Genomic DNA, 14,755 nt, shown 5'->3' with positions numbered 1-14,755 from the left:
CTTATTTTAATGAGCGCTCCAGACTCCCAAATGAGAGCAGGAAAGGAAGGTGTACTGATGCCCTTAAAAAACAATAAATCACAGACAGGGAAATGATATTTTTACCCTGGTATCCATCAAAGCAACATACATGGCTTGAATTGAAAGATATATTCATCTTACTTCACTGGGTCTGATTCGCCTCCCTCACTGGTTTTGCACTGGGGTAACTCCATCATCTTTAATAGAGTTACATTATTGTAAATTAGAGTAGACTCAGACTGAGTTCAGGTCCTGTTGATAGGCTAATTTAAGGTCACTGCATTAAAACTGGTGCCTGTCTTATAATTAAATGATTATCAATCCCTCCTACCCTACTAAAAGTTGGTGGTATGTGGGATACTAATTCTGAATGAGCAGGTGAATCACAGTGCTTTGACACATAGCTTGTTTCTATGATGAAGGCAGAGCTGCAAACAGGGCAGAGGAAAACTTCTGAATACAGTTAGCTATGTTGTGTGTGACTCAAGAGTGACAGTATGTATAGAAAATATAAACATTGCCAGCCTGATGAATGGGACACGGGCAGTGCCGTTGGGGGACCTAGCAAGTTTGTCAGTTTAATCAGGGACTACACCAGAATGTGTAAAATTCATCGAAAAGAACAAAAGGAATATTTGAAAGCAGAGCAACATATGGGAACTCTGAGTTCAATAAACCAGTTGGGTGCCTGCCAATTTGTGTAGGGCTGTTGCTTATCAAAACCAGCATCCATGCCTCCAATTATGGGCTTTTAATGCAGCATTTTTAGTCTTTCTGTGTTTTCACAGGCTGACTCATCCCAGCCCAGGTAGTGTAACTGTTTTGCTTTTAGAACAACAACAATAAAAAACAGCTTCAGCTTGTTGAGGGACTACCATGGAATTGTAACGGCAAAAAGAAAGCGGCAGAACTGCTTCGTTACACCAGCGTCATCTCATAGAAACCAACAGTTTGTAAAAAGACCAGAGTAAAACAGGGATGTATCAAGCCCAACATCTTAGAAGGGTCTCCCAGTGATTCTGAATAAGGAAATAAACTATCGGAGAGATGGGTGGGAATCAGATGCTCCACTCCCATTACTGGGAATAGGAGTTGTGCTACCTAATTATGTGCCTGCAGAATCGCATGCATGTTCCATTGTATCTCTCTGACATAGCTCCCAATAGGCTTTGCAGGTGCAAACGATACACTTGTGTGCTAACAGGTGTTAGGTTATTTAGTGGGCATGTACAAACATGAGAATGTGCAGAGGTGTTTGCAGCTGCAAAGTACAGGTGCATACTTGCCAATGCATGATTTTGTGTGTGCACAAGTAAAAGCTGAGGGTTGGAAGACTGGCACCTAATACTTTAGGGAAAGAGTATGTGAAATAACTCCTGTATGGAGAGACATAGAATCATAGGGTTGAAAGGAACCTCCGGAGGTCATCTAGTCCAACCTGCTGCTCAAAGCAGAACTAATCCCCAATTTTTGCCCCCAATCCCTAAATGGCCCCCTCAAGGACTGAGCTCACAACCCTGGGTTTAGCAGGCTAATGCTCAAACCACTGAGCTATCCCTCTTCCCCACTATGGCAAACACTATGAACTCCTCTTGTAGCCCGGCGATCCTTTGCTTTCCCCCATGGATTAAAGGTGAAGAAGGTAGGATATGTCTTTTCTTTGAGCCAGTCAATGCTACTCCTTGTCTGCCAGAAGGGGTCATTAGCAAATGAAATGAGGAACTAAGCCGCAGGGACTCATGGGAGACCGAATTAGACACTCAGGGTCTGATGTTAAAACACATTTAGTTCAAAAATTAACATGCAATTAAATTGTAGGCGAAGTTACCTGCAATATTATTATCTTTGTGCCTGGAAGTCATGAAAATCAAGTAACTGTGTGTGCAAATGATCACTCAGCTGTCTACCTGGCAATTTGCATGCCCACCCCCTCCTGCTTAACAAATGCATGAGGTTAAAATTCCATCATCCTGTAAACTCCCTAATTGTCCTTCTTTGGCTTCAAACAGATTTTTTTTGGCAACAGTCCAGCAGCTGCCAATATTTCTGGGTCACATACTTCTCAGAGTTTATTAAGTCTGCACTAATTTTGCTTGAGAACCAAATGCCATAGAAATCTTAAAGTAGCACTTAAGAAAACCATCTCACTTGCTAAAGGCTTTAGGGTCTTTGGAGCAGCATTCAGTTATTTTTCTCCATCAGTTCTTAGTTTTATACTTAAAGAGAACTGTTTTATATTGGGGAGTCCCAGCAAACTCCAGGGATCTAGTTCTACACAAAAAAAGCAAGAGCTGGAAGGGCTGTAGCCTCCCTCTCAGATCTGGGGGCAGATCCGCAGAGGGTATAAATTTTCATAGCGCAAATCAATGAACAATTTGTACCAACTGAGGGTCTGCCCCCTGGTGTCTAAACACGGTTTCACTCCCTGGTCTGTATGTCTGGAATGGGGTACACCACTCTAGAGCTCAGCCAGAGGCCCAGCACACAGCAAAATTTCCCCTAAAGGTAGGGTTGCTAGGCGTCCGGTTTTTGACCAGAACACCTGGTCAAAAAGGGACCCTGGTGGCTCTGGTCAGCACTGCTGACTGGGCCATTAAAAGTCTGGTCAGCAGTGGAGAGGGGCTAAGGCAGGCTCCCTGCCTGCTATGGCTCTGTGCAGTTCCCAGAAGTGGTTGGTATGTCCCTGCAGCTCCTAGGCACAGGGGCAGCCAGAGAGGCTATGCATGCTGCCCCTACCCTGAGCGCCAGCTCCGCATCTCCCATTGTCCAGGAACCGCATCCAATGGGAGCTGTGGGGGTGGTGCATGCGGGTGCGGGCAGCGTGCAGAGCCCCCTGGCCACCCATGTGCCTAGGAACCACAGGGACATACCATCCGCTTCTGGGAGCCACCTGAGGTAACCGCTGTCCAGAGCTTGCATCCCGAACCCCCTCCTGCACTCCAACCCCTGCTCCAGCCCTGAGCCCGCTCCCGGAGCATGCACTCTGCACCCCTTCCCACACCCCAACCCCTGCCCCCTCCCGGAGCCCTCACCCTGCACCATCTCCTGCACCCCAAACCCAGCCCTGAGCCCCTTCTCTCACTCAAACTCTCTCCCAGAGCCCATACCCTGCACCCCCTCCTGCACCCAAACTCCCTCCCAGCATTCGGCCCCAGCCTGGAGCCCCCGTCTGCATTCCAAAACACTCATGCCCGGCCCTACCCCAGAGCCCACACCCCCAGCCAGCGCCCTCACCCCTCCCACACCCCAACCTCTTGCTCCAGCTTGGTGAGCGAGGATGGGGGAGAGCGAGCAATGGAGGGAGGGGGATGGAATGAGCAGGGGCGGGGCCTCAAAAAGCAGGCAGAATACGGGCAGGGCCTCGGGGAAGGGGCAGGGCAGGGTTGTTTGGTTTTCTGCAATTAGAAAGTTGGTAACCAGTGCCTACCACAAATGTGTTAGTTAATTTGGTGCTATTTGGGAATGTCCTTAGAGTCACATTCTACTACATACATGATTTCAGTGTTAGCTGTATGCACCTGTGTGAGGGAAGAATTTAGCCCTTGGTATTTAAACATAATCTCTCTGAGGAATTGTCTATAATCCTGCCTTTCTATTTCAATAAAATGCACTTTAAAGCCCTAAATATATGGTCATTCATTTCACTTGTCACTTCAATAGGTGGAAAGTGGTATAGATGGCCAATTTAGGTCCTGGGGGCAAGAAGGTGCTTGGACACTTTTGCCTTAGCTTAAATAGGGACCACGGGCAAATACTCAGCTCTGCTCGGCTCAGGTGGGGTTGGGAGATGGGGTAAAGTTTGTCATAAGCCCCCTTGGCACTTGTCGGATCCCTGGTTTGTACCCAGCATAATTTAGATTAGTCTTAATTCTAAATTCTGACAGCCACATCACTTCTCCCAACTCCTGAAGTTACTGGGTTTCTGCTCCTCAAGAAATACACAGAAAAATCTTTCCAACCCATTTAGGTTGCTCCAATCTGCCCAGACACATTTGAAACTTTCTAGGGTTGCTAACCCCTCTACATTGCAAAACTCAGGAAAAAAAGTACAAAAAGCAACCCTTGTGGCAAATGCATTCTTGGCACTAAAGCATCCCTTTCACAGAGTATGATTATTTGCATACCTGGATGGTCTGCCAGTGCACCTGAAGAGAACTTAGCAAGGTGAATTTACTCTCTAATAAATCATTCCTTGGAATCCAATTAGAGAGAGAGTCCAAAAAATAAATACACTTGATATTTCTATAACTCATAACATCAGAGTGTGGGAGGCAGTTATGGCTAGTTCACAGCACATCGTGTTAGCTTTTCCCTCCACAGCCACACTTTCTCCCTTGACTCATTTAGAGCTATTGCTCTAGTGCAGTAGGATCCTGCGAGATAGTCTAAGGGCAAGAGTGAAATGAGTTTAGCAGCCTCAATCTTATTCTCAGCTGACACATGCCTGTACCTCAAAACCACCAAGCACCCACTGGGAAAAATTAGTGGGTGATCTGCACCCACTGGCAGCCAAGACCCCCTCCTCTCCGCCCCACCTCCTCCTCCGCCACCTTCTCTTCCCCCCCCGAGCATGCCGCGTCTCCGCTCCTCCGCCTACCTCCCAGCACTTCCCCCCGGCCGCTGCCAAACAGCTGTTTGGTGGCGTGCTGGGAAGGAGGGAGGGAGGGAGGGGGAGGAGCGGGAACGTGGCACGCTCAGGGGAGGAGGCGGGGCCGGAGATTTGGGGAAAGGGTTGGAATAGGGGCAGGGAGGGGGCGGAGTTGGAGTGGGGACTTTGGGGAAGGGGTTGGAATGGAGGTGGGGCAGGGCCACATGGAAGGGGTGGAGTGGGGGCAGGGCCAGGGGCAGAGAGGGGGTGGGGCACCCAGGGGAAAACAGGGAAGTTGGCGCCTATGTACACAATTCAACACGACAGTAACTTCTTCTTTGAGATCCTGGGCTGGAATAGCCCACAAATGTGCAGGTCACCACTGAAATGAATTGTTCAGGACAAGCCCAGGAATGGAATGGCAAGTCTGCAAAAAGGCTAAGATTGAAATGCATTGGCTGAGCTGTACTGGGGACCCAGGACTAGAATAGCAAAGTTGCTTTAGGTAAAGGCTGAAGTGCACTGGCAAAGCTACTTTTTATGGAGAAGAGTGGCATTCTGGATGAAATAGCAGGGACACAATAGTTCAGGATTAAGGTGCTTTGGTAGGTCATGGGTCCTAGGAGGGATCAGGATTGTGGGGCATTGGCAGAGCTGCATCAGGTTTCCAAGACTGGAATATCAGGCTTGTTGCCAGGCAGGACTGAGGGCAATGAGCAGAAGAAAGTGTGAAACATTTACAATACCAAAAAGAGTATGTTTAAAAAGAAAGAGCTTGACCAGGAAATTCCATGACTCTTGAAACTAGATAAAATAGAGGGACTCAGCAGAGGAGGGAGGCATGGCACAGTGGTTTGAGCATTAGCCTTCTAAACCCAAGGTTGTGAGTTCAATCCTTGAGGGGACCATTTAGGGGGATCTGGGGCACAAATTGGGGATTGGCCCTGCTTTGAGCAGGGAGTTGGACTAGATGATCTCCTGAGGTCCCTTCCAACCCTTATATTCTATTGTGAGAACACAGCCTTTTGGTCTGGCACTTCTGGTTGTGCATAAACTGGGAAATACTAGAACTTGCCTCACGTCCAGAGCCCAAGCTTTCCATGTGAATGTAGCAAAATAAAAAGGAGTCAAGCACTTTCACTCTACCAGGAATACCAATCTGTCCATCAAGACTGCTGTCTGTCAGGCATAAAGACAGTGCATCACTTCCACTTCACATACACCCAAAGGCTGCTGCATGCAAACCACCTCGCTACAGTGATTGGGAACAGGAGGGAGGGGAAGTATCTGGATAAGCTGTCTCTCAAAATTATTTTTTCCCAGCTGATAATTTCAACTATAGGCAGCCGAGGTGGAAAAGTCTTCTCAGGTCACCAACTCTGACTCCCTGTGAGCTGTGCAGGACATTTCCCTACAATAGTCCCACTAGTGCCTTATCTAATCTCTCCTTGACCGCCTCTTGTAATGGCGCTCTGGCAGCTCCACAGTGTCTCTTCCAAGACATAATCTCTGTGACGGTTAAGAATTATTTCCTAATGTCTAGCCTGACTGAGAGAGTTTTCTCCCATAGAAAAGTCATTTTTATCCCTTACTTCTACAAGACATGAGGTCTCCTGTTCAATTTACGTTGTCTCTGGTGAGCAATAACTAAATGAGCACACTCTAGATTTGATACTGAGGCTGGCGTAGCTCTACTGGGTTCAAACGTTGCTCATAAAGCATCCCCTACAGGTGGGCTATCAGGGGGTTAGGCTCTTTTCCTTACTCCTGCTGCCGATCTGAAATAATTGTTGTGAAATATTCCACAGTGGAATGTGCTGCTATTGTACAGCCTGCACAGAGCACTGAATAGAAATTAATGATTAATTTTAATGAACTGCAGCTGTAATGGGGGTTATGGCCTTTCTGATTAAGCCCTGGCAAAGCACAGCTGATCTGCCCTCACAATACCATCCACAGAAAACCCAGTCCCTTCGGTTAATTGGCATGAAAGGGCCTTTTCAAACCAAACACCACTTACTTGCCAAGAAAGCACTTGGGAACAGTGCTTAATTTTCTCCTCCTGTCTTTGATAAGGTTCACTTTCTTGGTCATCATCATGTGATACAGCTTCTCTCCTTTCTCCGCAATCATGACGTACGCATCCCGCTCCATCCCCAGTTTCAGACCTGGAATACAAAGCAGGGGTTCCCTCAGATCCTGGCCATCAAAGCATTCGCTCAAAGCCAAAAGTTGAGGCCAGGTGCATACACAGAGCAGCAGCAGCCACACGGGACAATAAGAGTTTATGGCAGTGTCTTATTTTACAAGCATTGGGAAAGTGGGCCCCTTCACAATCTGGATGCAAAATTGACGGGTGGTTCAGTGCGCAGGTGAAGCTTGCAGCCTTTCTTCTGAGTTTCCCATGGAGATCAGCTCAGAAACAAAGGACCGCAAACACGAGGCTTCCATCACATCTCACATAGTGGAATGTTCTCAGAAACATGCACTGAGAACATGCGCGAGTTGGAACGAACAAACAAACAAACAAACAAATCATTCCCCATTCACTCCTGGTGCCGCTGTAACCTTCACAAGCATTAGTTCAAGATGACAGAAATTTTGTCAGAACAGATGATTTTAAGAGACTTCCATCACTGGGGCCAAAATTCTGTTGACACTAAATCCAGACCCTGACTTAAACCCAATCTAGATATGAACGCTGATTCCTCGGCTTACCGCCAGTAAATAAGCTGTTTATAAATGCCCCTGTGCTAGACGATACACTGTGGCTACCATATCAAGCAGCCAGCTGGAGAGATACTGGATGACTTAGGCGAGTGGTGATGGGATATAGGAAGGGTGTCACCTTCCAGCTCTCAGTTTGCATGTGGCCCAATTTAATCATGACTGAAAGCTGCAACAACCAGATGGCTAGTCTGAAATCAGCCTATTGGTCTGACTCCAGCTCCTAGTGAACATGCATTCATGTCACAGCTGGCCTTTCTTATCTTATGAAAGACCCTGGAAACTAACTTAACTTTTTGCCCCTGCCATTGAGGGTTAAGGCACTTGGGTGGGACAGAGCATGGAGGTAGCACACACTGCTGTTGTCTGTGCTGTACCCGTCTGGCAAATGAACAGAGGACTTCGTTTTCCAGTTATTTTGTTCTGGCACCTTTCACCAGCAATACATTCTCTTTATAGACTAAAGCAACAGCCTGAAAGGCTAGTTAGATAGAGAGATACATAATTATCTCTAAAGACCCCTTCTAGCCTTATTTTATGCTTGAAGAAATAAAGTTGAACAAAAATTAACACCTCTGATAGCCACCAATTATTCACCACAGTGCCTTTGAGTTTTTTCAAATGGTTATTGCATTTGTTTCATAGGTTTGGTACATGTGCTTAAGAAGTGAGAGTCTTATGCAATATTTCATTCTGTAAAGGTAGCATGTTTCATGTATCCAATATCTGTCTAAAGGTTTTGGTTCTGCAGACCTCCTGACTTAGTATTACCTCCCCTATCCTATGATCTGATTCAAATATGTATGCTGTTATGTGTAGCCAAAGCTAATCTGCAATGTGAACCTGTGATAGAAAACAGCCAGTCTAATAGTACACATGTTTCATTCTGGTCTGACATGACCGAATTCCCCAAGCTCCGATGTAAACAGCAGACTAGAATGAACATTCTACACAGCTCATTCCAGGATCACACAGAATTGGGAAGCTCACCAAGGTTTCTAATCCAAACACTGATAGCTCTGTGACCTTGCAAGTACTGAGTCAAATGAAGCTTTCCAATAAGGTCTGGAATGTCTGACATGATAGTCGTGTTTATCCAGAGTTCCTGTCATCGACTGCCACATCATAAACCAGGATGATGAAAAGCAGCCGGAAAAAAAAAGACAGTGGCTGATGCTGCACATAAAATTTTGAGAAATTTCCCGTTTAAATATAATTTCGCTTCCTTCACCAAGATTTTCTGTATTTTTTTCCTAAGGATTTTGTTGTGTATTTTTATTGTTGTTGTTGTTGTTGTTAAGAGTTCAGCTATCCCAACAGATGGTTCCTCACCTGAGTCAGAACTCTCTGTTTGAAAGGCACAATAATAATAATTGATATTTCTCTATAACTTTCCACCTGAGGCTCTAAAAGCATTCCTACAAATATTACATTTCATACTATGGCCCCAAAGTAGGAAAGTATTGTTTCCCCTGCTTTACAGAGCACACACCGTGGCACACAGTGGATGAGGTCATAATTATCAAAAAGTAACCAACAATTTTGAATCAAGGCTGTAGAATTGGAGTCCGTGTCTAAGCAGAACGGACCCCGGGCGCCGGACAGCAGCAGAGCATGGGGTGGCAGCCAGGACCCTAGGTGTGGGGCGGCAACAAAGACCTTGGGCGTGGGGTGGTAGCCGGGAGCCCGGGGGTGCTGCAGCACCCCCCGCACCCGTAGTTCCCGCGCCTATGTATACCAGCAAAGAGCCTGTATCATTACAATACTCTAATTTTTAAGTGTTCTTGTGGTTCTGCTTTGTCCCCAACCATACCGATGGTTGTCTCTTCTCTCCCCTGCCCAACCGTTTATTTAACCATGGTTCTGTTTGTCTCACCCTTTCTCTTTTGTTTCTTATTAAACCTTTCTCTCTTTTTTATTTTTAACCTGATTGCACAAAACATCAAGCTGCCATAAAACAAGAATTTCAACTGCAATGAAGATTTGGAGTGACTTGGGCTAGTGTTCTGAGCATAGGCCTAGGAGCCAGGAACTTCATTTGAATGAAAAATGCTAAAGTAGCACAGCAGGATCCCTCTGTTAGAATGTGATGCAGAATTGATTAGTGAGAAGAGACCTCCCAGCCTCCAATGGTTAGAAACATTCTTTAAAAAGGTAGAACTCTCTCACTGGCCTTCAGAGATATTCCTTCTCGTATTGATTTTGGCCTGAGGTTAGGAGTTCACTTTCATTTATGCTATGGCTGGACAGTATTCTGAAGTGGTTTCCCTATTATTGGCAGGTACCTTGGCATTCAGCTATGACAAGGCATGCTATCAATGATTCTTGTATTCCAAGATAACAGCCCATATTGGAATTTGTATTGTATTACACTACTCTGTACTGCATTTTATCATGCCGTAAAGTACTGTATTATAATAATTAGAGCTGGGATTTCCAAAGCAGCCTGAGGGATTTAGGCACCTAACTCCAATTAAATTTCAGTGGGATTTTGGTGTCCATCTTCCTTAAAATCCTTTGAAATTCCTAGTGAAAACCAGGATCACTTAACATTTATACGGCTTAGGTAAAAAAGGGGTCTCAGACTGACCTCAGTTTGTCCTGGCAGAAGTAGGTAGTTACAGCTGCAAATGAGGCCAACTGCACCCACAAAACAGTGCCTGCAAAATGGGAGGACACTTCTATAGGTCAGGCTCCTAATCTCCAAAGTGCTTTGGAAACGTTAACTGGCTACACCTCTGCCAATGAGTTATTGTTCCCATTCTGAAGATAGGGAAACAGGCTGAGTAGTCAAATAACTTGTCTGAGCCTACAGAGGGAGTTGGTGTCAGAACCTTTTCACTCAAGGATTCCTGGCTCCCCATCCTGTGTTTAGGCTCCATCGACCTTACCGCTCTCTTACAGAACAGTTCGATCAGACAATCATGTGTTTCATTCAGTTCCAGAAAGATAAAAGCGACACAAACATTTGCACAGATTTGTCAGCATTCCTAGTCTGCGAAGTCCAAACAGTCCCAAAGATGTTCTCCCTGAATTGTTTTATTTCAATGCACAGCCCAGAAACATTTAGGTTGACTCCTTGTGAGGATGAGTTTGTAGCACCGCCTGGCAAAAGGCTGGTTTTTTCCATCTTGCAGACTCTATTTACAAATAAAAGACTTAAAAATCGATTAAGTATAGACGTTTCAAAGTGCTTCAATGCATAAAAGAAACTGACAATTTGATTCCTGTAAATATAATGATGCATGGGGATTAAAATGCCATGGGGTAAATTAAGAAGTAGATGCTTCCAGTCACTTGATTCTCTTGTCATTAAAGTTGGCCATTAAAAAGCCACTGTCATATGGAGGAAAACTTTAAGAAACTAAAAAGAAAAGGAGTACTTGTGGCACCTTAGAGACTAACCAATTTATTTGAGCATAAGCTTTCGTGAGCTACAGCTCACTTCATTGGATGCAAGCTGTAGCTCACGAAAGCTTATGCTCAAATAAATTGGTTAGTCTCTAAGGTGCCACAAGTACTCCTTTTCTTTTTGCGAATACAGACTAACGCGGCTGTTACTCTGAAACCTTTAAGAAACTACAACAGCTTCTCTCTCCCTCTGACACATTCACAGTCACCCAAACATGTACGCACACATCCATGTATGCCTACACATGTGTTCACATACACAGTGTCTCTCCTGTGTGAGTCACTCAGTGCTGTTAGAATATATGCCATTCACTTACTCTCTCTCTGTTCCCTTTCCTTGATTATAGCATCCAGCCATTTCTGTTTGTCCTCTGGAGTCTTGGCCATACAGACAAACCATTTGTTTTTGGCAGTGTTGTGTATCTTCCAGCCATTAGTCACCGTGTAGCCATTGCTGTGGTAATCTGCTGCAAAAACACAAAGCACAGCCCAGACAGTGAATGGAAGGCCTGGCCCTTTAATGAAAACAAATTAACCTTGGACAACTTTGGCCACAATTTCCATATTTAAATGCCCTGAATTTCACAGGTGCTGGACACTTGCAGCTCTCTTATGGAAGTCAATGGAAACTGAAGGTGCTTAGCTTCTCTGAAAATCTAATACTCATGTAGGTACCTATCTTTAGTGTGCTAAGTTTGAAACTTGGTTTCTTGTACATTATGGGCCTGAAATTGTGACTGCTCAACAATCAGAAATCCCACTGATGGCAGTGGGAGTTCCATGCCTGAGGAGCAGTCCCTCAGTCAGCAAGAGTCTGAACAAGTCTCATTCCAAGAGCCATGTTAACAGTGGAAGTCCGCAGTGGGCTCACCGATGGCTTGAGTTCCAGTGAAAACACACTGATGCATTTATGTTTTGTATTAGACAAATCCCTTAGTGCAAGGTCCTGCCAAGGAAAGTGAAAAGTGTCAAAGTACAGCTTTAGAGGCTGAAATTCTCTCATCACCCCAGCATAAATGACATATGGCAGGGAGTGGCAGTGCACACCTGGAAGTGACACACACTCCCTCACACATGGACACATATACACACCGTGTTTTCCCAAGAGATCTCCTCTAGTTCAAACAGTGATTCATTCAGTGCACTCCTTATGGCCTGTGTTATATAGGAGGTCTGAATGCCTGATCACAGTGGTCCCTTCTGGCATTGGAAGCTATGAATCCATGAACCATCCCCTGGTTTCTCTGCTACAACCCAGACCTACAGCAACCCATAGTGTGAATCCTTTTCAGTCTCCATACTCCATGTCCATGGCCTCAGCCCCAAAAGGGGCCTAATTAGTGATGCCTTATAGCTTGGCCTCATCGTACTAAAAGCTTTCAAATGAAAATCCTTTCAAGAAAATATCTGGATCTAAAATGTTGAGTGAAAAAGAATCTGCTCTTTGTCAAGATTCTCCATTCTGAGCCTCCTGGGAATCCACTAGCTCCTCCACAACTTACATTGGGAGGATTTTTGCATTAAGAACATAGGGACTCTTGCATTGTCCCCTTAGCCTGCCCTTGGCCTCAAGGACAGAATACCAACCCCATGACCCAGTGCAATAGCAAGAGGTGGGCCACTGAGGATTTGAAATGAAACCCACTAGTTCTTTTCTATCAACGCCAAATTCCAGTGCCAGCCCACAAGGACAATAATATCTGATCATATTTCATTCATGGCAGCAAATCCTTTATAAATGGCTTGATTCTCAGGGTAACAATTGACAATATTTCAAATGACAAGAGTATATAATACTTTTTGCTGCTCACATGGGGCCTGAGTCAAAGGCCCAGGGAAGGACCCAAACTGCAACCAGTTGCAGTACTTTTGTACTTTGCAGTTTACCAAGAGAGGCTATGGACCTGCTCTGTCCTTAGAGGGAGAAATCTGATCTCTTACCTGTCCCATCTTCCACATTCTCCACTTCCATGACCTCTGTGTTTATTCGGCCCCTGAAGATATAGAGGGATCCGTTGATTGACTTGGTACGTTTAGATGCCTTTTTCCCGGCAACTCTGCAATTAGGAATCAGAAATGCAGTTAATAGCTCTCCTTTATCTTTGCCCAGAGGAAGAGACTGGAGTTTGTAAATGTGTTGGCTTTCTTTTAAATATCTTTAAAATAATTTGTAGTAATCCTGTTTTCAATTTACTTTATTAGGAGCTGGGAAAGTAACTATTAATAAGGCAGTAAAATAATATACTAAATGCAATGAAAACCTGGGGCTGATGGATTTATATTGTTACCAATTCTACATGTGAATAAACAAGTGTAGCTGATAACAAATATCTTGCTTTAAATCTAGTGAACACTAGAAACAATAGTTCCACTCCGTTTGAGATATATTAAGACTAAAAAAAACCACCATGCCAACTGCATCCACATTATTCCAATTTCACTTTTCATGGGGATCTGACCACTTAATATAGTAATTCAATTATTCTACTGCACAACATGTCAATGATAACCATGCCATGTTGTCAGCGTAGCAAAAAGATCTAACAGCTGCATTTTGCAAGGTTTAATGAGCACTTTGACCTCTCTGAGTTTTGCTTTGTTGTGGGTTTGAACCAACCAGAAATGTCAGCACAGATTTCAGTGGACACAGCTGAATTCCACATGTTATTTGATGAAACCTCCAGTTTCGCATGATTTTGAGGTAAAATGTTAAATTTGGCCTCTGTTTGGTTGACAGTTTTTGGAAACTTTCAGAACCTCCATTCTGAGTTCCTAGCTGCCAGTGAAACACACAGAGGCTAGTGTTACATGGTTTGCTATATGCATTTTGAAAGTCTTTGCATGTTGCATTCATACCATCATTGTTTGGTATAACAGCCCCATTGATGCAACCTTTGCATCAGAGTTTGTACCCTGATCATTCAATTTACAGAAGAATCTCTGTTAAAGTGTCTTGTTAAAAAACCTAGGAAAGGCCTTTTCACTGTTATGTCCTGGGCCTTTATGCATAGAAGATGTTTAAAACTATCCAGCTGGCACCTGCTGTGCTTTAATTGGCTCTCATATTTAAAAACAACCCCACTATATGAACCAGCACAAAACTGGCCAAATGAGCATCGTTTAAGATGGCTGGTGTTCAAACTCTGTGACATTAAGGGGCAGCCGTCGTGACATGCCAGGAGTCCAAGGGACATAAATAATGTTGCGATAAAAAGAGCTAGTCATAGAATTTCTGTTGAAATGAAAAACAGGTGTCAGAGGTCGGGGGAGTAGAGAATCAAAAAACTTTTGTGAACATTATCTTTTGTTTTCCAGCTAGCACTGGTGATAAATACAAGTTGGTGATGATCAGATATTTACATGCAATCAGATTGACAAGGGTTGAAATCTTAGAGTCATTAGATCATTTCCTCAAGGGGACTGAGTTGATTCAAAAGAGAAGCTCTCCAGACAGCCCTGATGAAGACCTTCGGATAGACAGCCAATTTCCCCAAATGAGGCATATTGTTCCTGACATCAGGACGCAATTTGAACAGCAATCAAAGCAGCTTCTAGCGTAACAAAACAATACTCAGCCCTGAAAATCTGTGTCATCAGTTTGTCAGACTTTGCTAGGCCTCTGTAAAAGATCAAACAGCAAACCTGTGTTTAAAAATCTGGGTCCGGACTCTGATCCCAAACCCATTTTACGGTGGTGTAACTCCACTGAGCTTAACAGATCGACTTCTGATTTACACCAGAGTGAGAGTCCATATTTTCCAAAACAGAGCAGCAGCATTTTGTCTTATTGTTGACATTTTACTGAAAGTTGTGGGCCTGATTCTGATCTCAGTTACCCTGGAGTAAATCAGGAGTAATGCCAATGGAGTTAGACCAGTTAAAATCAGCGTGAGATCAGAATCAGGTGATTAGGCTTTAAGCCAGGCACCACTGTAGAAAGTGTTAACTTTCACAAAATCTGCATCCCATTAATGTGTCAGTTGTTTTTCATGCAGCTGGCTGACAGAC

General features: G+C 44.5%; 1 protein-coding gene across 3 annotated transcripts in view; it reads right to left on the bottom strand.

Moving 5' to 3' along the window:
* PREX1 (phosphatidylinositol-3,4,5-trisphosphate dependent Rac exchange factor 1) overlaps positions 1–14,755 on the bottom strand; it is a 221,193-nt gene that overhangs the window by 74,648 nt on the left and 131,790 nt on the right. For 2 of the 3 annotated variants that reach the window (XM_074970041.1, XM_074970040.1), the window contains exons 8-10: positions 12,689–12,804; positions 11,065–11,214; positions 6,630–6,777 (exon numbers count right to left, since the gene is read on the bottom strand). In XM_074970041.1, coding sequence (XP_074826142.1) covers positions 6,630–6,777; positions 11,065–11,214; positions 12,689–12,804 — 414 coding nt within the window. The remainder of the gene's footprint in view (positions 1–6,629; positions 6,778–11,064; positions 11,215–12,688; positions 12,805–14,755) is intronic. The other variant, XM_074970042.1, reaches the window with a different exon arrangement.

The sequence above is a fragment of the Natator depressus genome, chromosome 13 (assembly GCF_965152275.1).
Source record: "Natator depressus isolate rNatDep1 chromosome 13, rNatDep2.hap1, whole genome shotgun sequence".
NCBI classification, from domain to species: Eukaryota; Metazoa; Chordata; order Testudines; family Cheloniidae; genus Natator; species Natator depressus.
Note: the sequence above shows the minus strand (reverse complement) of the source record. Positions and strands in the feature narration are given on the sequence as shown.